The sequence below is a fragment of the Pezoporus wallicus genome, unplaced genomic scaffold, assembly GCF_028554395.1.
Source record: "Pezoporus wallicus isolate ANWC-B61680 ecotype Strahan unplaced genomic scaffold, APGP_CSIRO_Pwel_v1 contig_7073, whole genome shotgun sequence".
NCBI classification, from domain to species: domain Eukaryota; kingdom Metazoa; phylum Chordata; class Aves; order Psittaciformes; family Psittacidae; genus Pezoporus; species Pezoporus wallicus.
This window is the reverse complement of record NW_026641326.1, coordinates 4832733-4859686: the sequence shown is the minus strand read 5'-3', so window position 1 is coordinate 4859686 and position 26954 is coordinate 4832733. Positions and strand designations below refer to the sequence as shown.

Below are 26954 nucleotides of genomic sequence, written 5' to 3'. Positions count from 1 at the left end.
GCTTCTATTAATAAAATCTTATGTCAAGATATGTATTAATGACTCATACTGAACAGGCAATTACATCAGCACTGTATCCAGCATGAAATTTTTTGTTTTCATGGGATAAAAATACTTCTCTATTAGCTTCTCAAAGCAAGGGAACATTTATGAAACAAGAAAAGATCAGTAGTACATGGAAGAAGGAAGCATTTATTAAGAAAACTTCATTTATTTCAGATCCTTGCATCAGAGTGAGGTTCATGGAAAAGCAGATATGGAAAACAGTGCAGAAAGAGGGAGGAAAACACAGGGACAGAAGCGCAGACCCTGTGATCCCTCCTGGCTCCAATCTCCTCTCCTGCAGTCATTCCTGGGAACAAGGAGCACTGATGGTGTAAGATGATGGGAGAAAAAAAATCAGGAAGTACATCAGAAGATTTCAGGGCACTTATTTTATTATTTTCCTCAGAAATTCCTTCTAATAATAAGCCTGGCCTGGCATAAATAACAAAAGTGTCTTTCCTTAGCTGTTTTGCAAACATTAATTCCCCAATATGCCCTCTTCTATCTCTTTTCCTGTCCTGAGAGAGTTAAACGTGAGGTATGATGGTTCACTGGGGATTTGTAAGAGTTCAGGCTACTTTCTAGAGCATTTAATTTGTTTTTGAGGCTTCTGTGACCTCAGATTTAATCAAGGTGTTTAGTGAGTTCATCACAGAAAGATAGAGAGATGTGTTCAGTGTTGTTAGCTTGGCATAATCAGTATTTCTTCTGTCTATTTTTCATGACACACTATGGAGTCCAACAGGGTAATTTGATTGAAATATCTCAGGTTGTTTTCAATTTTCATGTTCTTCTGCTCCCAAAGAGTAGAACAGTAGAGGAGAAAATGAAACAAAAGAGTGAAAGATACTATGGAGGACAACTTAGGTCAGTAAAAGTGAAGTTTCATTCTGGAGCATGGAGAGTGGGAAGCCTTTGAAATAGTATTTATCTAGTGGGGATTTTTTTTATTCTGTTTTTTGCTGGCACTTCCCTTCCTCCCCCAAAAGGCTAGTCAAATGGCACAGGTTTTTAGCATACAGGAGAACACAAGTAACTCACTCAGCTGATGAGTAACATCACTTTTAGTTTAATTTAATTCCTTTTCCTTTCCTTCAGTACATAAGCTTGGTTGTTTCTTTGGGAAAATAATGAACTCAAGGGAGAGAGACTGCTTTTCTTGCTTAAGCTGAGCTAGAAGTCTTCTTTTTTTTTTCATGAAGAAATGTTTTCCATGACTTACAAAGGGAGCCCCACGGTTTTGGATGCCCTGTCCCAAATTAGGAACTGAAGAGAGAGCATCTTGTGCATCCTCTGAGACAGTTAGACCTGATAGTGAGATACGTGGCCAGGCTGCCTGGCTCTTGACCTCCAGTCTGAGTGCTGCTAATGGCATGGAGTAGCTCCTACTTTAGTTATATACCCTCAGACCCAGGGGAGAGATTTAATTAGGTGAATCACATTAACTTCATGTATACTTTTCAGGGGTAATAAAAAAACAGAGGGGAGGAGATGCGTTTTGGGGAGTTTTTCCATAGGGTCTCAAGTTCTAACTAAGTGCTTGCCCCAACCCTGCATGGGCTTTGCAAGAGGCTGCCTGCCTTCATCAGGATGCTTTCAGGGAGGCTACTGTGAGGCTGGTGAAGGGAAGCTCCTTCCTACAATGCTTACTTTCTGCTCTCTGAAATGACCTGTGCTCATCCATTGCAACTTATAGTATGGTATTAACTGTTCTAAAAATGTATATTCTCTCCTCTCACTGGAGTGCTAGAGAATTAAAGGGCTCATCTCCTTTAACGCATAATAGGATATGTCTTGTCAGCACAGCGTTCCAGAATGGAAAACATGTAAACAAAAGTATGAAAAATGTTAATGCAGAAAATGGCCAAGCAGATTAGTGTGTTAAGCACCTCCTGTACAATGAAGATAAGAGGGTTATATAGACTTCTAAACATCTTTATAACGTGCCTCTTAAACTGTTTATTTTTATAAATTGTTCACTATAACACAGAAAACTTGCTGTATATCTTACAGGCTGTTTTCCCTCCAGATGCAGGATGAAATCCAGGCTCAGCCCAAGGTAATGACCGAAATCCTCTGGATTTCAGCAGGGCTGTGATTTCACGCATGGACCTTCCCCATTAGGTGGCTTAGGTTAATTGAGCTAACAATTACCTCCCATGTGATCACCATCTCAGAGCGGCTTCCTCCTCCTCCACTGATATTTGTTGGTGCCACAGCAGGAATTGGAAAAGAAAAGACATTGGTTCTTGCAACTACCCACAACTACTGCCATGGGTCTTGTCAACTGGATGCTTAGAGCTTTTCCAAGCTTACATGCAGCCATTCTGCCTTTCAACACATAGAACAGGTACTATATTGTATAACAGTACATTTTAAATGAACTGAAATGATGTTTACTCATTTTCACGTTTATAAGGCTGAAGCCACAGATGTATGTGATACATGAGTACCTTGGTTCCAAAAATTAATTAAAGAAGCTACTAGCATCAAGTATCTGACATTATTATGCTTCATCAACTAATTGGCAAAATGATGTTCTATTCAGACTGTAGCTGCAACACTACTGATTTACTAATTATGCATTTGTTCAGTAAACATGTTGTTGGAACAATGTATTATTTTTTTTTTGTAATTGGCTGTATGCTTTTCTTAGGAAATTCAAAACTTGCAATTTGCTTTTCTCCGTCTCCAAGACTGTAAGTGTCCAAAAGTTCATTAATTAGAGCTTGAATTCCCTAGCATTGCCCTGGGTGTATGGCACAATGGGTACAAGGTTGAGGTCAGGCAATATGCTAGTGTCCCTGGCTGAAGGGGCCTTGTCACTCAAGTGACTCTTGGTGGCAAGGCAAAGAAAATATCAGCATTTTTTTCCTGTTGCTTTATATTTCCATAAACGTGCCCATCCCATTAGCCTATAAATATTGACAATTTTGGGGAACTAAAGTGTGATATAATGGATGGAATTTAGACAGACCAGCCTTGTTCTAATGGTAAAGTTCACGATAGGTCTACCTGCAAGGATAATATCATGTTCCTTTTCAGCTGCTGAGGAAGTATAAACAAGAGGGCAACTCTGTAACTGACTGAGCAGGAACCACCAATAAGAGGGCATTTATACTCTTTTCCATCTCCAAATCCTTGGTACTATTTTTAGAAATTTCAAGATTGCTTTGTTGTCCCCTTCATTCAGCTCTCACAGTCTGAAAATTGGATGTGTCAAGACAGGGCTGAAGACAGGGTAGAAATGGGTAGGATGGTTTCATCTCAAGCTTGTTCAAAGGTTTCACAAGTTTTACAATGTCTTCCTGTCCTTCCCCATTCATCCACCCAGCGTTAGGCCAGCTGCAGGAGTGACAATAAAAAGGCAATAGCCCTTTCAGTTCATGGAAATTTATGTCAACTCACTATCACTGCTAGATTCTGGTACACATATAAATCTTCATCTTATTCCATCCTCTCTAGAAATGTAGAAATTTCACAATAATTTTGTTATGTAGTCATAAAAGCGAGTGGAAGTGCAAGCGGACTAGCCTATTTTTGAGAGTTCTGCATAAGTATTCCATTTTGTCACTCACAATCAGTCTCTTACACGCATCACAGATAAATAATCTAAGATGGAAAAGAACCATGTTAAAGGGAAAAAAAAAATGCCAAAACAGACTTTCAATCTAGTGTTTCACTGTTTCATGAACCAGTTGATGCTCAATTAGTTCATGTGTTAAATGTGTTTCGTACTTACTACATTTGCATTGGGAAAAATATTTGTACTACTGCTCAGCAGAGCCTCAACTAGGTCATAGTTGAGAAACAGATGAAAGTTTACAGCTGAGTGCACTAACAGAGGCTCAATTAATTCTCAGCTCCACTTTAATGAAATGAACAGTGTCTCATTTGCATCCACAAATCTACTAATGCTCAGATTTCAGCTGGCAAAATAGCTATTATAACAGCAAAGTTCAAATTCACCCTTTCATGCCCAGACTTTTGCTGTCCACGCTATCACACTGCTTTCAGATCCCTAGTCTGATTAAAACAACAACCAAAGAAAAGATAAATTGCTTCTTCTGCCACTGCAGAGCAATATTTTGAGACAGAATGATTTACAGCAGTGAAGGGGTTAAGTGACTAAAAGCTGGAATCTTTCTATTCCTTCTGTTAAGCTTCAGACAGTGCTACACTTGTGCTATTGCTATGATAAATAATGTTAATTTTATTGCTTCCTTCTATTTCTAGCTCTAGCTTTGTGAATCCCTCTAATTAAAAAACAAAAACAAAAACAAAAACAAACCACCCCACCTTAAAAGATGAAAGCTTCTACTGACTATATAGGTGGGTTTGAACATCACTTTGCAAAGCCCTATGGTGCCAACAGCAAGAAAGACCTTCTCAAGAATAATTTTGACTTCATGATCAGTCATGAAAAGGAGAACATGTATCTGTGATACTCTGGTGGGAAATTTAGAAAATTTGGACCCTTCCTGTCTCCATCTTTTCTTTAATCTTCCTTGCATGTGAATGTTTCATAGTGTTTTCCTGTGGGAGGAAGGAGTCATGTACCACTCAGACATGCATCCCACAGACACCCAGGCGCAGGCAGGATTAGTGCATCTTTCCATACTCGAGGCTCTCAAGCTCTTTCCTTTATTTGAGAGCAGCCTGCAATCTGCTTTACTACCACACTGGCCAGGCAGTTCTGACTGCTGATAAGATTCATTTGATGCCTCTCTGCACCTGGAAAACTGACAAAAACCTATTAAGATTGGTGTTCCAATAATCAAATAGTTTTTTCTGGCATCAGTACTAAGTATGTTTTTGCTTCAACAACAGGAAAGAGAACTTGTTAAACTTAAATCAACTGATTTAATACATTGTGAAGTAATTCTGCCCTGGGACCAATATTGTAGGTATTCTGAGAAACAAATGGATCCCCCTTTCTAAGGATATATGTGTTTGTACTGTATAATGTACAATACTGTATTTTGAGTTCTGTCTTGAAATGCAGCTTGCCAAACTTCAGAGCTTAGCAATTGAGATAAACAGAGAAAAGAAAGTGGATTGTAAAAGCTGCTTCCATTTTACTGCTTTCCATCTTATAAGTACTGATTTTATAGGTAGGAGAGAGTTGATAAGCAGAGGGCTGGGAGAAACATAAACCAAAGGTTTAGACTTCAAATAAATTGTACCAAACTGAGTAGGTCAAAGGACTGACAGTGTCGGTCATCCAAGAATGAGCCTTCTTCCTATGAGGTTCCAAGTCCCAGAGACAGATGTGTAAAGGTTAGACAGACAGATAGTAAGGATCCTGCCCTGGAGTCAGTGGAAAGTATTAGTTTCAGTAGGCTTTGGATGCTGTAATTTATTTCTTCCAGTTAAAACGAATATCCTGTCCCTACTCATGCTGAGGTATCAAACATCCTCTGCATCAAAGGGTTTACATGCCTGTGCTAGGATATACCAGAGAGCTGGCTTTATCATTTCTTATGCAAGTGCCTGATCAGGGTATTAAAGCAATGAAATGTTGTGTTCAGGCATGTGGATCAGATATATTTTGAGACATAATGAAGGGAGGAAGCTCAGGCCAGCTCATAGCCCAAAAAAACTTCAAACCAGAGAGCAAAGTGGGTGGTACCTCAATCATGTCCAAGCATCTTTTGCATTGGTAGTGCAGGTCTGCTGTCGTGAAGCCGTACCAGACGCAGACTAAAATGCCAGACAGATAATGTAAATAACCCTGTACAAATGAGTGGCTCTGCTGCAGTGAAATTCTCACACCCTGGAGGAGCCAATGTGTCTGCATGGAAAAACTGAGGACTTACCTGCTGCTTTAGTTTTCAGTAGAGCTGATGGTCTGCTTGGTTCCCCAATTCCAACACTGTTGCTGGCAACCACACAAAACTCATATTCAACCCAAGGGCTTAATTCAACCACTGTTGCCTTGTGAGTCCTACCACTAATGACTTCAGGAACTAAAGGCAAAATAAACATGTCAGTGACAATTTATTTTTTAAATAATTAATGGCATATGCAAATTAATATTATATATAAAAAAAAGAAAACTCTCAAATTGCTCACCTGTTGAAACTGCCTGCCATCCAACTGAGAAAGGAGTCCTTGTCTGAACACTGTAGATCTCGACTGGACTATTATTATCGATTCCAGACTTCCAGGATAACACAGCAGCAGTGCTAGAAATATGTTCAACTTTAACATCTTCTGGTGGACCTGGGGGGGCCTATTATGATTAGCATTTTAAGATAGAGAAGATTTGCGGTTGGAATGTGTTGAGCAATTCTTACTTTCTCAAGTCAGTGAAATTAATGAAGCTGCAGTTTCATAACAGCAGCACAATATCTAAATGATGGCTTCATGCCTGTATTACATTTTTCTAATTAATGAGGGGTTTTGGGTCAGGAAAATTAATGTCTTCAGGTTACTAATATAAAAACTACAAATAAGGGAATGATTTCTTTTTTTGTTTGACAAAGAAAGTTACCCAATGTGTCTTTTGTTGAGCCATCCAGCGTTTTCAGAATTCCTATTGCATCTAATAAAAACTGAGATTTCGAAAGAATGCAAGGTGGGACACTATGCGGATTTCTGATTTCTGCTAGGATTCAAGGGATCTGCTTCCATCACAGCATTTCTCTTGCTGCTGGCAGTGAAAAGATTAGTTAGTTGACCATAGAAAATTTTTCATATCATCTCCAAATAGTGGAAAGGAAGCAGATCTCTTGGTTTTGGTTTTGGGGGTTTTTTTGAGCCTGCACAGTGACCCAGGCATGATCAGTAAGGAGCAACAGACAGCAGTCTGCTGAAAGTAGAGGACTTCCCTATGCCCTGCCATATTGACCTGTGTGACCAGAAAGGTTTGCCATCAGATGCCAAGGGAGAATTGCACAGATCTCGCTGGATTAGCTGCACACTAGGATCATGTTGGCCACAGTCTCAGTTCAATTCTGGGGCCAAGAGTACAAGATATATAGCATTTCACTTTTGAAATGTTGAATTGATATCCTAGAAATCATTTAAACAACAGCTGATGATAAGAGTTTCTAATTCCTCCAGAAGATATACGTGTTTACATTTAACAGACATACCTCTCACAATTATATCTACTGTTGCAGATTGACTGTCTAAAGTTGTTTGTACCCTGCGTACATATTTCCCAGAATGATGTAGCTGAATATTTCTTATCATCAAATCCCTGACAGACTCCTGGAAATACAAGAAAAGTAAACTAATCACTCACAACACAGTTTCCATACTAGACATTTTTATAAATTGCTCCATATTTATAAAAAATTCAGCTTTTAAATTAAAATATTCATAGCTATCATCAGTTTCTTTCATGTGGACATTTTTATTATGGCTTCACAAATAACTCAAGTGCCTTTATGAAATTTAAGAAAGAAAAATAAATAGCTGCAGCCCTTGTAAAGAAACAGTGATTCACCATGAATATAAATAGTGATGGAAGAATTATGATAAATATTTGTGTCATCTAAAGACTGTGGCAAATAGTTTCATTAAGCACTAAGGAGTTTAAGAAACCTACTTTCCCAGTTCTTTCAAAATGATGTATTTCTCTATTAAAATCAATTCTACTGCCATTAAATGACCATATGAACACCACATCAACAGAGGGGTCATGAGACACCTGGCATGTAAGGACTATGCTTTCTCCAACTGTTAGGTCCATATTAGAAGGTGGAATAGTAATTACAGTTCTGTCTGTAGAGACAAAAAAAAATCTTTTTCATTAAAATGCATATGAAAATAGTAGATCTTGAATGAGTTTTGTACCATTTGTGAAATTATTTAAAATTGGCCAAAATGTTCCATAATAAACAAAATTATCTCTAACACAGTGATGATTTCAGTACACTTACCTGTGTGTAGCCTATTACTTTTGCAATGAGCACACTGTGTGCCTCTGAGAGCGAACAGATGTCAGAGGCAACCTGCTAAATTAGTCATGTGTTACTTTGTAAAGCCTATAGTCAATAGATATGATTTCAGCTGAAAAAGTGCAGACTTCATTACTAAGACTGTTAAAAATATGCCCGCGGTTCTTCAAACTTGAAAATCACTCCTTACAGGAAACTGCAGCAACAGCAAAATTGCTGCTGATCTCTGCTTACTTTATACATTGAGATCCTTAATCTATATTAATATTAGTGGTAGTTTCCCGCACAAGGCTGTTTACGTTACAGCTTCAGAGAAGATATCTTCACAGACAAAAACTGTTTATGTGATCTCATTTAACCCCTTACACTGAGAAACAAATTTTCAACTCTTATTAAGGGAAGCAGTAGCTCCCTGAAGGGGAAAGAAATAGGTTTATATGGCTTCACTTTTCTTGAAATGACTAGCAGACAGATTAGAGATAACAACCACTTTGTTGTAAGCAATTCCCTTGAATAAAGCTTTTGTGCATGAAAGTGTTATAAAATAGAATTTAGACACATCTATAAAATGAGAGTAGAATCTCTTCAACAATATTAATATGTTCTGAAAATAATGAGCGAGGAGGAGAAGAAAATTTGCATGAACTGTATTAGCTCAGCATTCTAGCTTAACCCTGTGTTAGAGTGTACTTGAAAATTCAGGATTTTAGTTTTACCAAGGCCTTGGTTCCAAAACAATGATGCATGATAGGGCATCCAACCTCTTACCTTCAAATACATTTTCATTCACACTGTCACCATCATTGCAGTAACTGATTAATATGTAGGTACAGATAGGCAATATGGACTGAAACCTGAAAGGCTTCTTTCCAGCATCTGAAATGCACTTGGTGAGCGACTGTTATGGTACTGGCACAAACAAGGTGAAACATTGCATTTTCTCCTAACCTTTTAAAATAAAACTGGATCTCTCTGGTTTCAGTGGTACACTTTCTGTAGGCCTCAAATAATATTTTGCAATTAAAACAAAGAAAGCACTTGTCTGTTTTGTGGGGTTTTTTTTATAAACAAATTCAGTGTTTTTTTTCTTTATAAACAAATTCAGTGGTTTTTTTCTGGGTATCATTAAGTATCAGAAGTTCTCATTGAGTTAGAGCTCAGGAAGGATTTCTCTGTGTGCTGTTCTCTTCACAGCCACATATAACTATCATTGTGGCAGCTCCACCAGTTGGTCTGAAGTCAAAGACTGCAAAATGTGAAGGCCTCAGATGACTGTCTTAGAGATACTTGATTATTAGGTTAGAGAAATCTGTTCCTTTCCCTGGAAGCAGTGTGTCAGATGCAATAAATTCCAGATGATTCAAGGGCCAAATTCTTTGTTGGCACAACTCCACTGATTTCAGCAAACACTGTCAAAGAACTCAGCTCCATAAATCTCAAATGAAGTAATTCCATTGTGAAATACAGGTAACTTTTATAGAATAATTTTGAAAACTACAGAGAACCTCCATGAAGTTTTCTTTTCTTGCTTTTCCTCCTCTATTTCTTATTCTCACAGCTGAAAAGGAACTGTATGAATAACACTTCGAGGACCAAAATATATTACTTGCAATAAAGCTGTATATGTTAAAAAAAAAAAAGAAAAAAGAAATAATACCCTGGTATATGATAATAATTGGAAAATTGCTTTCATGATAACTGGACCTTCACTTTGTCACGAGCAGATGGAAAGGTATGATCTTCTGGTCTGATGTGGCCCTCCAAAATCGGCATCTCTTCATCCAAAGTCATCCTGCAAGACTCTCTCCTTCCTTAAACCTATAAACTGTGTTCATCTGAGCTTTTAAAGCAAACAGAATATGGCACAGAAGAAGCAAAAGTCTTTCCCTAAATACCAAGATTGACCTCAAAGTGGAAATTCTACATTGCTCTACATTGAATGTTAACAACACACTTTCTCCCAGGATTTTGTCTGCTCTGTCCTTAGCTTTGCAGGAGAGATGTCTCCATACATATTCTCTTATAAATGATGAAAAAGTTATGCCTGATTCACTAGAGGATGTCAAAGGCTCTGGCAAATTAGCCTGGGCTGTCCCCAGCCTGTTGTAGACCCTGGGTCTGATTGTTGTAGACCCTGGGTCTACATTGGAGCTGGGAGAACCAGGAGCTGGGAACTGGTCCTTTGAAATCACTGCAAGGGTCACCTCCACAGCTCCTGTCTCATGTACAGTGTAACTGCCCTGGGAATGGACAGGGCTGGCCCTAACGAGGCTTATTTACAGCGTCAATCAATTAGAGGGTGTCCTGGGTTCAGCAGCAACAGTCATTTTTTCTCCTTCTTAGTAGCTGTTGCAGTGCTGTGTTTTTGATTTTCAGCCTGGGAACAGCGCTGATAACACTGATGTTCTTAGTTACTACTCAAATGTTTAGTCTGGCCAAGGACTTTGTGAGCCTCATGCTCTGCTAGGGAGGAGGGGAAGCCGGGAGGAAGCCGAGACAGGACACCTGACCCAAACTGACCAAAGAGGTATTCCATACCACAGCACGTCATGGCCAGGAGGTAACTGAGAGTTACCCGGAAGGACTAGTTCACTGTGGGGTTGGACTAGGTATTGGTTGGTGCTCGGGCAGGCAGGGTGGGGTGCATTATCGATTGGCTGGTGGTGAGGTGTTGTATTCTCTTCCTTTGTTACTTCCTTTATAGTTATTATCATTGGTGGTAGCAGTAATGATTTGTGTTATACCTTAGTTACTAAACTGTTCTTATCTCAACCCGTGGGAGTTGCATTCTTTTGATTCTCCTCCCCATCCCTCCGGGAGTAGGGGGAGGGCAAGAAGAGGGGCGGGGGGAGAGAGAAACTGTGTGGCTGGCTTGCCGACAGGGCTTAAACCACGACAGATGGACAACAGCATGTTTCCTGAGCCTCCCACTGGTAAGCTCAGTATTTGGATATGAGTAAACAGTGGTTAGAGGGTTCAGCTTCTCAGCCTTCTCAGCTAGACCCCACAGCCTGATATGAGCTCCTTGCTGCCAGGCATAAACTGCTGCTGGTATTTTGTCTTGCTTAAAGCTGATTTGGGTGTATCTGTTTTGCATTGCTCTGATGACAGCCCTTTGAATTGGGTATTCTCCTAAAACTTCAAATAGAGGCACATATACCAGGGATGAAATTCACTTTTTCTGCTGTAGTTCATACAGTATCAGTAAAACCTTCTGCTACTACTGAATTGTCCATGTCTCAAGTTCTCCCTGTCCTTCAGATTTCTCTGTAAAATATCTACCCTTCATAAGACCCACATCACTTCTACTGCCACAAGACATAATGTCACCTAATATTGTAACTCCTGCTTCTCTGTATTGGATGGTTGATCACCAGGATCAGTGCATTTTGACTCTTCTACAATGCACTGTGTAAAATTACACCATTCAATAAATAAGTAAAATACTATAAATAAAATCAATTTATTTCTATGGAAAAGTCAAAATAAGACTTAAGCAAGAATGATGCAAACAGTATTGCATGGAATTTGTAGTCAGATTCAATGGTTACATTCAAAAATCCATAGAATATAAATAGGACATTATGTCCTAGTCTTTGCAAAATCTTTAAGCCTCCATCAAAACCAGCTGTCAAGGGATAATGGATTTAAACTTAAACAGGGGAAGTTCAGTTTAGACATAAGGAAGAAGTTCTTTACTGTGAGGATGGTGAGGCACTGGAACAGGTTGCCCAAAGAAGTGGTCAGTGCTCCATCCCTGGCACTTGAACACAAGGCCAGGTTGGACAGAGCCTTGGACAACATTGTCTGGGGTGAGGTGTCAGTCAGGGAGGTGGAACTAGATGATCTTAAGGTCCTTTCCAACCCAAACCATTCTATGATTCTATGACTCTATGATTCTATGTTTTTATTGTACAGGAAGGGGCCATTAGCTCCAGCTGGCTGTTACAAAACTGGCTGGGAATATTTTGAAACTTTTCTTCATGAGAAGGTTCCATTAACAATATGATTGCCTCATTAGGTCTTTCGTGTAATTTCTTGTGTCATTTTTTGATTACACATGCAAAAAGATCAGAAATGAGACATCTGCAATCCTGTTATAAGAGGTTATTGGAAGGAATGAAAATTCTAGAGATCATTTATGTGTTAAATCCTATTGAATGCCTCCTTAGGGAAAAGATAAATATTTGGGAAAAAAACATGCATTCTGTGGAACTCTCTAGTGAACTGGCATTTTCGAATATCAGAACATGAAGGTTTCTTCTTATAACACAACAAATCCCAAATCTATATCCCATTAGTATTCTGTCTCCTTACTTATTGTCACGAACCTATCTGCCTTCACCAAATAAATATTGAAAACTGTCCTTTAGTGAATTATACTTGTTTTGTGTGTGAGTTGTTTGGGGTTTTTTAGTAATATTAGCAAAAAATCCATTTTATTATGGTTTTATTATCCTTTTCTGTTTCTTGTTCTAGCCTGCTCATATCCAGTGATAACACTGACATAGAGTGGTTCACTTGTGCAATATTTTCTGCTTCTTTTATGGGGCTGTCTTTAAGACTTCCACCTCAAATACTTTTAAAAGCTTTTAAAAGCTCTTGGTTCTACATTATCTATCTATCTTGCTTAGCAACTGCAGACATGGAATCATGGCAAATCCTATTCCAGAGGAGAAAATAGATAAGATGTTGTGAGTGCTGGAGGTATAATAAAGACTTCTCACACAAAGAATAAACAACTCAATGAGCAGCAATAAACTTAATTTGCACATTAGATATGCTTTTCCAAGTTCTGACATTTCAGTTGAAAATAATGCTGAAGCAATGAGGCCTATAATTGAACAGCCAAAACTTCTCCAGAGGGGAAACAAAAACAAATGTTCCCTGCAAACAAGATCATTTTTATACCATGTTGTTACTCAGTGTTTTAATAAACTTCATAAATGCCAAACAAAATATTTTTTCATGTTTTAATGCCATTTTCCCATATTGCTCCATTAGGATGCATGTATGTGATATGTGAAATGGAATACAACCTTAATGAAGTCAGAGCTGCCTAAACCCTAAACCGCTTGGTTTATTCATTGCTAGCTGTGATGTAACATCATCTCAGATTACACGTTGCACTGCATCAATGCTAATTGCTCTTTCATACTATCAGTATGAAAAAGACTTTTGCCAGATGCAGTAGGTTAGGGAGGAGGTCATGCCTGTGGGCTACAGCAACCATTCTGAAGTCAGTGAAAAGAAGAATATTAAGAAAAAAGAGATAGTTACAAATTACATTTAATAACGTGCTCTTCTTGTAACTACAGACATTATTATTAGCTGTTTTGCAAAACCAATAAATATGCTTACTATAAGCTCAGAAGTTCCACTTCTTGACTTGTTCTTCTCACTTAAAATCAACAAATTCTAATACTTTTATAAGCAGATGTCTGTACTGAAAAGATCATGTGGGACCAAATAGAAAAAAACATAGTAAGTGGGCCTCAGCGATCAAAGATCAAATCATAGTCATTTCATATGCTGCTCATAGGAATTTCTATTAAAAAAAAATGATCTCTTTTCATGTCCTCCAGCTCTGGACTACTCTACCTGAGCAATAAGTTTCTACAAATTCTTTTTACTCATGGAGATGGACTATCCATCAGCACAGCAAAAATTTGAAGCAAAGGATTGCTTTGCACGTAATGTACTCTAACGTGTTCCACAATGCATTTAAGTGTGTTTCAAAGAGGGGTGAAAAATACTGAAGGAAAGACACTGCCCTGCTGAGCATCACTGGACTGGGACCAGAGCCAGAGTGTGCCGTCACACCACAAGCTCAAACCCAGCACAAAGCCGCAGCTTTGGAGGGAAAGAGGATTACAGCAGTTGTGACCATGTAAATGTGATGTGCCTCCTAACCCATAACCTGATTTTCTGGATGTTTAAACTGATAACTGCAGGATGGCTGTTAGGGAAGTTATTTATACATTTCCAACTAAAGCATCACAACATCTCCAAATAAAATTCTTCGCCTCATCAAGGTGGTCTGAAAAAATGACTTAGTTGTTGAACTTGCCTGTGCCTCCCAGATATCTCAGCCATGACTTGGTACAAGTCCAGTCCAGTTGGAGAAGATCTGTGACCAGTGAGGGCATGAAAGGAGGATAGAGGGAGGAAAGGACAGAAGAAGGCTTTAGCTTGTCTTTCCAGTCCTAAGACTTTTTTCTGGTTTATATGGAAGTGCTACAAAATGTGACTGGCAGATGATTACATGCACTTAGAGCCTTAATCAAAACCAAGAGGAGGAAAAAAAAGAAAAATAGAAGAAAAAAAACATGACTGGCATTGGAGCTGGAAGTGTTGTGCAGCCAGGCCAGTCCTTGCTGACATCCATATAAAGTTTGGGAAACATCATGGGTAACTATGTAGTCTCACTTCGGCACATCTCATCACATTCCGTCAGTCATTTTGTCTTAGAGGACATAGCATTTGGCTTCTTACAATGAACTTGGAGGGACAAGCTCATAGTAATGACTCTCAAAGAGGCAAGTTACTTTCTTTTTAAGGAAACAATTAAAATTTTATATCATATACATACTGGAGAAGAAAATAAGGGTAATGTGAGAGGACAATGTTCCTTATTCCCCTTTCAGAAAAAAAAAACCTGTCTAGCTACATTAACCTGTAGTTAACAGTTGAAATAGTTTAATTAAACCAAAAATGCAACAAAAGATAAGCAAAAAGTCAAATGCTTACAGATAAGGGGTGTCCTATGAAATGAGGTGCCTTAGTACTAGCATCCAGGAAAACAAACTAGTCTGAAAGTGTAGAAGATACCCTAACAGAACCCTTATTTCATTATTAATGCAGCAATATGACTGGAGGAGTGCTGTGGAAGATGGCCATTTAAATATGCAGAATTAAAAGCCCTGAAAGGGGCCAAAGAAGAGGTTTTGCTTAGCTCTGATTTGTTTTGGAGTTATTTACCAAAGTAGTGTACAGCAGATGGGGTGCAAGGAAGGAGTGGGTGGCTTCAGGATCTGCAGGAATGCAACTTGTGCAACATGTATCTGTCCTATGCTAAAACCCACCTGGTTTTCAAATTACTTCATAACATCTTATTTCTTTTTGGCACTCCAGCTTTAAAGTCTCTTGTGTAGTCTCAGATGTGATATAAATGGTAAATGAGCTGAATAAACTTATCCAAGCACACTGCATAGGGTACGCTGAACCTCCACGCTGCCTCAGTGTCATATCAAACGCTGGCCCTGCAACTGTTCAGCCCATACCTGCAATGTCTAGACAGTACTGTGGTGAAAGTATCGTTATTAATATTACCTCCTGTTTCTGTGGATATCTTGGGAGACCTCCCTGATAAACAAATTGATCATCAGAATGGTGTGGTCATGAGGTTTTCTTTGCTGCAGGCAGTGGTAAGTTCAGTTTCAGCTTTAAACTGCAAGCAGAAACCTGTCAATACTAGCACTGACTGGCACAGACTTGGGCATCCTAATGAAAAAAGGCATTTACCTTTTAATATCCATAAAGCACAAAAATAAAAGCCCAAAACCTAAAGTACCTTTCACAACCAGGTTCCCTGAATTTCTGGCAACTCCAAACTGATTTGTTGCTATACAGGTGTACACCCCGGCATCTGATTTGGTGATGTTATAGAGCCTGAGACTGCCATCCTCTAGTAAGATGACCCTGGGGAACAAAATGAAAAAGAAGAAAAAAATACTTGTATTACAGGAACTATAATAGAAATGCAACACTATTTTTAATATTTAAATTCTTCTATTATACGTTTTCTCTTCTACAGCAAGCTGAATATGTATCAACCGATTTTCACCTCTGCTTATTATTGATTTCTATATTAGGAATGTTATATTGATGTCCTGGAGCTGACTGTTAACTTGTCTAGCTGACTTTCTTGTGCAAAATTTGGAGTCTGAAGAGAAAGGAAGAAGACCCAAGTTGTTACCTAACTGTGCTATATTTTACCATGGTTTGTTTTTTTTTTTAATTTTAAATTTATTTTTATTTTAAATTTATTTTTTATTTCACATTTATTTTTTATTTTAAATTTATTTTTTATTTTAAATTTATTTTTTACTTTAAATCCCAGTGCTCCCATGCCTTACTAATATTGTGTCTGAGCCCAGCTGCTTCTCCAATTTTGTCAGGGTTATTAAAAGATATTAGCAGACTAGCTGAGGTGCTGAAATGCCATCTCACAAGCCTAGAAGCCAAATCAAATACATCGCTGTCTCACAGGGCCCTCAAATCACCTTATTAGTCACTATGTTGTTTACACCAATTTACAGAGTATTGTGTAAATTGCATTTAATGGTAATTTCAGGACCACTCCTGGGTTTTAAGGACAAAATTAATTTATAAGCTTGTTCATATGCTTCTTTATGTCAATGAGATACTTTAGGATGTAAATCAGTATGTAGTTCAGTTTCCCTTAGGAAAGCTCTCATTGCATGCCTGACACCTCTTTGCTTTTACGTACAAGGAGAACAGTGCGCAGTTTGGGGATTTTCTTCACAAATATACAGAACACATATATAACAAAGGTAGGGAATTTAAAACTGAAAGCTGAATTGGGTAAGCGATGAAATTTACGATAGAAAATAACGTTTCATTAATTTTGTGTCAGTTCTTCCATCCACCTGGTGCTCCTGGTAGATGTTGAAGTTTTTGACCAAATTTTTCTGAGTATAGTAAGACAGTGGGCTGACAGACATGAAGTTCTTGGAAGTTTCATGAAAATGGGATCAGGGTCTCTCTGTACAGACCTTCTTGCCAGCTAGGCCACTGCATGAGCACACTCCTTTGTAAGGCATCAGAGAATCTGCACCCAAACAAGAAGAGCTGCACTCAGATGTCATACTTTCTTACATCTGACAAAATACAGCTGAAAGTCACAAATTCACAGGAAACCAGGCTTCATTCATTCCAGCGCTCACATAAGCACTGCATTATTTTTTTATATTCCTCTTTTAATTGACATTTGAATCTAATACAAGAATCCTTTCATAAAGAGAAAATATCTAATTCATGCATCGCATCTTGGGTATTTAATATTTATTACTAACAACATAAGATTGGATGATGTAATGAATTATTAAAGGAAATGAAAAATAACAAGAGCAGAAGTTGAAGCTGGCAGTAATATCATAGCCATTAAACACACAAAAAACATCATAGTGTCTTGCTGCATTCCACTCTGGTATTTATATGCTTGCAGCTATATGTGTAACACACATTAGATCTTGTTCTGCTTCCCGTTATATGCTCCCAGCCTCTCAAATGATGAAGAGAAGCTAGACTTGGATTTATGGGGGTCTTCTCACATCCCCCTAGTTTCATGTCTCCAACTCTTGTCTGACCTTCCTTACCCTGACAAAAGATCTGCCCCTAAGAAGGGCAGGGGTGGATTTAGGAAAAAGAAAAACTGAGACATCCTTGTGGTGCTGGGCACTCTGTCACTGGGGTGTAGAGCTGAGAGGGGAGGGGATTTAGGCTTGAATGAAAAATCTTTGTTTCCTTGGCAATAATCACCAGGTGCTGCAGCAGTTGTTTGCATGCAATTTGTTATATGATGAGAAAAGACGTTCAGGTTTAATAATCCATCATATATACGTATTAAACTGGAGAGGAGCAAAATATGAAGCACCAAAGTATGCTCTTCCCTATAATGCTGTATCAACTAAATGACATTTTTCAGATAAGGAAGGATGAATAATCATGACAGAATTGAGACTCTGCTGATCCATGATGCTGTGCATTAAAACAAGAAACCATGGGTGCCTCTCCTTCTCAGTATAGGGACACATCTGATGACAGTGTTTCAAAGGCAGTTTTAAGTATTTAACATTTGCAAGTAATCCACCTGTGCCTCTGCGATTTTATTTGCACTAATGATGCATTTGTTCACATTCATTTGCACCAGCCAGAAGAAAAAAACCTCATTAGAAACTGCTGGTGATAAAATAGTTGAATCAATTGACTGGTTTGCTAACATACGGTGGCTTCATCAAACAGTATCAAAAGAGATCCAAGTGTGAGTCAGGAAATGTTCATAAATTGGATACCTGAGTAATACTTTATAACAAGCTGCTGTAGTGTCTTTCTCAACATCATCATCTCAACATCATAAGCCCTGTTATTTTTATTGCAGTTGCACCTAAAAGATCTAGGTACAAACTGGAATCCAGAGGTGGGCATGAGGCAAGAAGAAGACAGTCCCAGTCCCTGAAAGCTTCCAGTGTAGGTAAGTATACAAGAAAAACACAGTTTATGAAAATCAGATTATTAAAGGGGAGAGTCATGGAATGCACATGCTGTGTGCTTAGTCCCCCATGGATTTCTGTCTAGGGCTTTTTCACTAAAGTTTAGTCATGTCTTGCTCGGACGTTCTTTCATCTATTCTTCATTAGGAATTGAAACCTGAATAATTCCCAGGTTCCTCCTCTATCCACTAATAGGGGTTTGTACCCACTCAAGAGCTGATGAGGTGATGCTTGATCTGAAGAAATGCTGTTCTGAAACAATGGCTGGGCAGGAATGGCTCTTTCAGTGGATCAAAACAGAGCTTAGCAAAAAGATACCATGAGCTAATAAAAGCTTCAGAGTTTTTTGAAACAGAGGTCACACTACCTAAGGACAATTAGAGAGCTAGCAGTAAATAAGACACTCAGGCTGAATTTATGTAAAAGCACAAAGGACTCCAGAGTAATTAGTTAACAGTAAAGGGAATTAAAGGGGAAAAAAAAAAGTGAGTAATTTCCAGCTGTACTGAGGTCTGTGTTTGGAGAGGGAGGAGAAAGCAGAGCACAGCAGAAAATCAAGATGATGCCTTTCAAACGCAAGAAGAAAAGCACCCAGCTGCCACAAACAACAAAGTTGCCGCAAGCTTCCCTAGAGTCATGACTTTATACTATGGGTGAGTTCAGAGGGGCTGCACTTTATCCTCATCCATTTGTCTTTCAAATAATAGAACTGTGATTCTGAAGGCAATGGAAATACTTCCTTTAATGGGCTTTGGATCAAGCTCTAACAAACGTTTTAAAAAGAAGCTGTGAAACACGTCTCACCTGCTGAAAGTCTTGCTGAAAACTGCTACTTTTCACAACATTTTAGACTGCATGAAGGCTACAGATAATAATTCTTAGTATTTGCATCAGAAGACACGATAATTCCACATACTGAGACAAGACAGGAAAGTTTATCTTGTCCAATATAATATAGGTAGAATATTTTGTCTGCCAGGAAAACTGGACTTCTCTCAGTAAGCGCATGCCTGTCGAGGGACAAAAATCAAAAGATCTGAGGCAGATCTGATAAATGCATCACTGAAAAAGAAAGAGAGGAAGAAAGGATGAAATATGCTATTTGGGACACAGCTGTTCGTAAATCCCTGTTGCAGCAAGGGATTGCTTAAGCAAAAGTCTAACTCTAAACTGGTATCTCTGACTTACAAAATACTTAAATTCTTATCAGACTAGTGCGCACCTGTGGTCCTGCCTGAATTACCCATGTGCTGACTCTGGGTAAACAGCTCAATTAGGCAAAGTCACTATGACAAAAGGAAGAAATGAAAATCCAGTTACATAAATCCATACAAAGTTACTACACACAAGAGCTAACTAGAAATACCCAAAAATATCATTCCATATCTAGCAATCCTAGGAATTTACCCTGCAGAAAGATGGATGTGTTGGGTGCAGTTCATTCATGTGGATCATAAGGCAGCTCTTAAAGCCCAGTTCAGAAACATGTCTAGTCAGTTTTCCAGCCGCACGATGTCCCTGACAGGGGGTTAGGGTGCGGTAAGGATGCAGCAGCAGATGCCATAGCCCTTTCCCAGCACAGAGCCTTTCTATATTAGATGAAATCTGTCTTCAGGAGTTACTCCAAAGCCCTTTGAGTCTCTCCCAACTTTTAGTATCACATCACTTTGTGAGTTTTTCTCTGGTTTATTTAAAAGACATCCTTTTGTTTGTTTTTAATCTGCTCATTCCATTGGGTTGATCCACATCCTTGCCCTCTCTGAGTGACTCCAGTATTACACAACATAAGCATTATATGCAGAAAGGGAAAACAAGCAACCTATCCAAGGTCTGCTAGAGTCAAAACTGCTTAATGTTCAAAAATACTACTTTGCAATGTTTCTGCAGAAGACATTAGATGGGAAGAAATGAGAGCTCATTAAAATTGTCACACATACTTTTTAAGTACAGAACTTGAGAAATCAAGCAGGGTTGATAGGTACAGCTTTTAATTAACCAGGCCAAACAAACCATCTCTGAAAGTGTTGTCTCATGTGAACGAAAGAGTGTTGATGGCTATTTGCTTTGATCTTAAGAGTATGAAAGAATAATATGTATTTAACAAGGCTGATAGAAAAATAAAATCTGAGAAAAGACAGAGGTGTCAACTCATTTTTTAAGGTGTAGCAGAGGTAAATTTTGTGCATTGCTATACTGTTCAGCCAAGTTTTAGAGGTGTGATTTTAATTCATAGATGTATATTACATTAACTCAATACAACAAATGTCTTTGAAATCCCCATCAAAATCGGTTGACCTGTACTGGTGTAAAACTGGGGGCAAACCAAGCTTACTTCTGCAGGTTTCCAGCACTGCCAGTAGGGTAGCTATCTCTTCAAGAGAGTAAAGTAATTCCTTTCAAAATAAAGTAGCCCTGATACTTAATGTAAAGATTCACTCTTCTGTCTGCCTCTAACATCATTGTCTGACACCTCACAGCGTTATTGAAGTCATGATCATAGCACTGTGAAGATAAAAAGGGAGTATACTGGATCTGATGAAATCAGAGGCAAAGTAATTTTTATCATCTGAGAAATCCTATTTGAAACCGTGTCTTCTCAGTCTCACTTTACTGCTCAAGAGCAAAACCACTCTTGCTTTCATAGGCTATGAAAAGATATATATTCAGATATGCTAGCAGACATTGAGACAATAACTGACTTTTTTAATTTTACAAAGATTGAGAAGCAAGAGAGACGCTGAATTAAAAAGTACAAGGGGAAGTAAGTGAGAAGCAGAACCATGAGCACAGCTCTCAAGTGAGTCAGAATTACTAGTGATTTATGCAGATGTAAATGTGAGTAAAGTTTGACTGAGTGAATGAATTGTACCTACTGATGACAGCTCTGGTATTTTGGAAAGGTCCCACTGAGTCCCATCTGAGATCCGACTGTCTGTATTATATGGTAATGATCTTTGTACCTGTTTATCCTATTCTGAGTGCAATTTGTATGCTAATAGTATTGCCATTTAATAAACTACGCTTAAAGGAAGACTTCCCTTATCTGCATGCAGATACAAATGAGCTTCAGAGTTGACTGACAATGAATTGGAAATAAAATAAATGCCATTAAAGTATGTGTTAACTATCTGGATCAAAACAAAATTACACAATCTAGCTGAATACTCTTATTAAAATATTTTACAAAAGAATACTATTAGCAAGTGATAGAAGGTGACATGGTAATGCTGTTCCTTGCTATTCCCCAAATTTCCCCTCTGTTCCTAAAAATGAACTTTTTTTTTGCATTGAAACTCTGCAATTTAGGAACACAAATATTTATGTCAATATATACAGACATCTGAACTGAGTTGTACTCCATCATGAAGCTTTCAGATAAAATACATTATTTTCAGGAGATGGTGCTCCCTTTAACATAAAATAGTAAAACTGGTTTTGCCCTGTTTTTAACATACTCAAGCATTAAATGTGAGACAGATGTTCTCATGTGATGACCAAACAGAAAAGTTACAAAAATGGTATGTGTCTAGACATGTCTAAATATATTGTAGTAATATGTCTCAAAACTTGCATCTGGGGAATACTGGACAACAGCACCTCTATGTGTATGGGAAAGAAAGAGTTGTCAAACAACTGGTTTAGTGATGAAACAAAAGAAACCCAAACAAAAACAACACCAAAACATGTTTCTTCCTGTGTTTTAATCCTTTCAGCTTTCTAAATCTTTGTGATAGTTTCAAGGTGCTTGTGAGCCTGGTCATCCTCAGTCTGCTGTGTTAAACAAACACTCACATTTCTGGTCTTTTCCCACATAGAGAACTCGGTCTTGTGTCATATTTACAAGATATGGCCACTTTGTGGCTCTTCCCTATGGCTGTCCTTGCCCTATTTCAAATCTGCATCTAAACAGTGGATATCATGACAGGAGAGATGCAATAGAACCTTGGACTGAGGTAAGAGCAAATCTTAGCATGTCCTGCCTGGCAGAAGGAAAGATTTCTTGGTTATTAGTCTACCTTGTGGACAGGACATAATGAAACATCGTATTTATGTAGCCGTACATTGATTAGTCTGAACATTCATAGCATAAAAAGATAGTGATGTATTAGAACATGAGAATTAAAGGATCAGGAACCAGACTTTGCAAAATTTTGTTGTGGTAATCCTGGTAGGAAATGGACTGAATTGCCAAAGAAAAAGGTTGCCAAGTTTTCTATTTGCCAACAAATTCTGCTAGTTTTATGAAATCTTTGTAACTCCAGTGCATCAGAGAAAAGTTCTTTCAGCACAGGATGGTATGCCCCCATTACTACTATTCAATATAATCCCACCATTAATGACTATTTTTATGATTCAGACATTGCTAGAAGTTCAGACAGCCATTCGTACAATCAAATTCACTCCAGATGTAAAACTAAGCCCTTAATATGGGACTTAAGGAGAATTTAAACAGTACATAAAGCCCTGAATTGCCCTCTGTGTGGGAGTTTGATTCACTTACAGGAATCTTCTTCCCTATCTTCTTGTCAGAACATATTTCAAAAATAAAAGTACAATAAAACCTGCTATAATTCTATATATACAACAAGAAACTGACACCAGGTACACAGGTTTACTTTCAGAAACCCTGCATGGCATGTTCATGTGCACATACATCCATTATAGATATTAGATGAACAATGTTCATTTTCAGGGATTTCAACTTCCATGCTGATGACTCATCTTTCAGCTACACACACCCTTGCTCTCATGTCTTTAGCTCTCATCACTTCTAATTTCTTGTGCCTTTGGTTGGGCTACCTGCAGGCTTGTAGGAAACCCTGGAGCAATCCTCACTGGGCTATTGAATTTATGCTTAATTTGAGTGCTAATGATAGGGATTGTATGTAGTTCACTGAAGCCTTAGACCCACATCCTTGTGCGAAATATCACAGAGCACAGAAATTTTATGTCTTTTTAATGTGTGAGTCATGTTCTGCCACTTGTGTGTGTCCCTTAAGCAGCTCCTCTTTTCACTGAAAATGTGAAAATATTTTTAATTCTGATAGAAAAGTAGTAATGAAATAGCAACATTTCTTTGTAATAAAACCCCATGGTTAAACCAGAGATCTTAGTATCCTCCTACAAACCCTGCCTGTTGGCCAGGCATTAGACACAGTTTCAAGGTGCTGTTGCTGTGCTTTTGCTCACATAACCTTTCACACTCAAAATGATCCCAGAAACTCCTCCCTCGAAGACTGTTCATCATGCATACAGTATGATTGGCAGCAGCCCATGTACCTGTCATGTTAATCAATAACTTACTGCGCCTTTTTGCATCACCGCCCCAACGGATCCTGATCTGTACCTCTAACATTGCACTTAGTTTGAAAAATTTTGGGATCAGGAACTCTCTTTTATTTAGTGTTTGTGCAATATGTTTTTCATCCAGCAATAGTATTTTTGTATGCTATGGCACTATACACCAGAGTAATGCAACCATAATGATGCACATGGCAGTACAACTTGGACCAGAAAAGAAGCACAGAAGGTTGCATTCTCTCATTATTCTTTGTACAAACTCCTAATTAGGGGTCTTGATTCACAGCCTAGTGAAGTCAATGGAAAAACTCCAATGAGATTAGCTGGCTTTAGATCAAATCCTGAACATCAATCAGAGTATGTGCATAAAGCAGGGATAGAACATGAACCGAAAGGGAGAGAAGGCACAACTGGGGTTTAGTTTATTGCAACTCTATATGACATGGAAGAGTGACAGATTGCTTGGGACATTTCAGCGTGTAGGACAGCCCCTCAGAAAGGCTCACCTTAACAAGGTTCCCAGGAGTTGAGTAGGAACAACTTAAAATTGTATTAGAGGTGTCATAGGAAAGGGAAATTGTAATAAATACACATCATGCAGGTTGTCATTCTTATACATGAGAACATATGGTTCATTTGCTTATTTGATGCTCATGGTATCTGATATGCTAAACACTATTGAATTAAGTAGTCAGTAATACATAATGAAATTAGGTTTATTGGCTTGTTCCATTATGAAACTCTCTAAGGGGAGAGAATAGAAATGAAAAGCCCTTTTCTTATGTCTTCCACTGCACTAATATTCTCTATCTGGTGCGTGCCAGCTTTTCATTGGGTCAAGTAACAATGGGGGTCCCCTTCCGCCTTCTCATTACTCTGCAGTGCATTGACTTCAAATGGAAAGAGAAGAGAGAAAAAAGAAAGTGAAAAAACAAAGCAGAATAAGATTAAGAAGAAAAATAAAATATTGTATATTTCTTTCCCTCATCTGTGCTCATTCTTCCTTTTTCTTGTATCATCTCCATCCTCATCTTTCACTTATATTCTTTCCATACCAATGTCTTTGCTCTCAGCTTGGGGGAGAAGACAGACATAACTGGAAACATGGAGGACACAAAGAAGGAAAGATTGAAGGTACTTTGGGTCAGTCTGAGCAATCCTTTGGTTGTAAAACTTTTTTAATGCCAATATCATTAGTTGTGCTGGATTACCAAATATTTCTGCCCATGTGTACTCGCTCTTCAGTGAGCGCTGCCATGTTTTGTATTCCTCCTAGATTCAGTTACGTTATTCAGAGGGATGCATGGACAAATGCTTGCACACCTATGTCTACAGCCAGTGCTGAAACCAGAAAAAAACCTCTGCTGATACCAAACAAATATTCAAGAAATATATTAAGGCTGTCGCCATTAGTCTTCTGTGGCACCCTCTTTTCTGCTGCCTTTCCAGAGAAACTATAATATGAGCATAAGATATTTTTAGCTAGACCATAGACTATACCTTGCAGCTCTCAGCATTCCCTCAGGAAGGGTATAATGATGGCTTTGTCTGGTTAGCACCAGATATGCAGTGGCAATGTGGCCTGAGAGATAAAAAAACAAGGCAATTCTATACAGCAATCTCAGCTTTTGTAGGAGTTCCCATATCTTAACGTGTAAATTCAGACCAACCACTGGAAGCAGGCAGGTGAATCCATGCCTTTGATTTCTATCAACCTGTCAGCAAGAAATGGAACTGAAATGATTAATCAGATTTAGCAGATGTGGAATCAATTCTATTGGTTCCCTAAGTAAAAGTAGAATTTCATCAACAGATAAGCTTAATTTGTATTCATGTTGACTTACAGTGATGGCATCCAAGATATCTGGAATTGCTGTGATCACCAGTGCCCACTTTTCAAGTGCTCTATTTAAAAACTAAAACAGGAAATGAACTTCTTTACAAGCACACAGACACTGATAAGATAGAAGGGTTAAGGCATATCAAAGCTATGCAAAGCTCCTTTTTGTAGAAAAGCAAGAAGGATAAAAAACAGAGATACACTTAATCCAGGCTTCAAACACCTGACTTAAAAAATAAAATAATAGTAATATTAATATCCCATTGCTATTCACCTAGCCACATTGCTGAGAAAGCTGGAATAGCATGAGAAAATATGTTTTATCTGAAACTTGCTACCAGCATAGAAACGTCTACACCACCTTTATATCCAAACAGTGGGTGCATAAAGCAGGGTGGTTTGTGGCACTAAGCAGAATGACATGGAAAGCTCTTTGCCTGTGCTAGTCATCTGGTCTGATTTCAGTATAGGTAGGGGTTTTATTTCAGACACTGTATAGGTTTCATCCCCCTAGCTTTGCTCATCTAAAAGTTAGGTATCTCATGTAAGACAGAGTTGAGTGCTAAGAAATGTAAATAACTACTGTAGACCAAATATTGACTTCAGCTAAATTAAAGTTAAGTGACATCAATCTTCTCCTTTGTTAGTAGACTAGTGCAAATTTTGCAATTTTCAATCCATTCTGTCTTGATTCCTCCCCAAGCACATGTTTTATTTTATTTTTTTTTAAGATAATGGATATTCTGGAAGGTTTCAGTACAAGCTAAACAAACAGTGTTGACATTCTCTTAATTGAAATGTTTCATTGAAGTTTGTTGAACTGCCCTGACACATTTCTTCTCAAACTGTTTCAAGCTGAAATGCTATTTCACACTGCAATATGCACTGTATGTTGTATTTGATCAGTTGATAGCGGAATCCTCCTGTTTACCAATTAATTCCCTTTATTTTTTAACTCCTTATCTCTCTAATTACAACAGCAATCACAAGAGAGGATTCTTTTCTCAAATAACAAAAAAGTTTAAAATGTGTTAAAATGTCCATGGTTTTGGAAGCAGTGGAGCAGCATAAGATATGCAGAAACAGGTGGTGGCCATGAGTGCTCTGAAGGCTGTAGGAGAAGGGTCCTGCCCTGGAGACTGATAAAGCAATTCAGATGCAGCACACAGGTGTGGGCAGACCTCACTTTGCAGGTAATGAAACCTGTTGGGTCCTTCTGTTTCACATGTGAGCAGGAAAATCCCCTTGATTTTGACATTCCAAGGGGCAGCTGTAAGACTTCAGCAATTACCAGATAATTGCCCTCACCCATAGAGTTAGATGTCTTCAGATCCAATACCTGCTCAGTTTTCTTTGCATAAGGCTGTTGAAAGACAGGTTTTCATTTTGGTGCTTAATTATTCTCCCACGTTTCCTTTGAATATGGCAAGAAATTGAGTACAAACCACCAAAATTAAGTGTAGAATGGGAGGGATGATTTTACCACACAGAGCAGCTTTATTTATGGCAGAGAATCAGTTATCATCATTCACAGAGATGGGACAGAACTGAATCGTGAAAGCA

At 38.4% G+C, this 26954-nt stretch overlaps 1 protein-coding gene across 1 annotated transcript in view; it reads right to left on the bottom strand.

Moving 5' to 3' along the window:
- The window catches only part of LOC130606516 (contactin-6-like), a 146727-nt gene that overhangs the window by 8778 nt on the left and 110995 nt on the right, over positions 1 to 26954 (bottom strand). Inside the window, 6 exon segments of the mRNA XM_057422950.1 lie at positions 2200 to 2270; positions 5865 to 6014; positions 6121 to 6280; positions 7138 to 7263; positions 7604 to 7779; positions 15529 to 15656. Of these exon segments, the coding sequence (XP_057278933.1) occupies positions 2200 to 2270; positions 5865 to 6014; positions 6121 to 6280; positions 7138 to 7263; positions 7604 to 7779; positions 15529 to 15656 (811 nt within the window).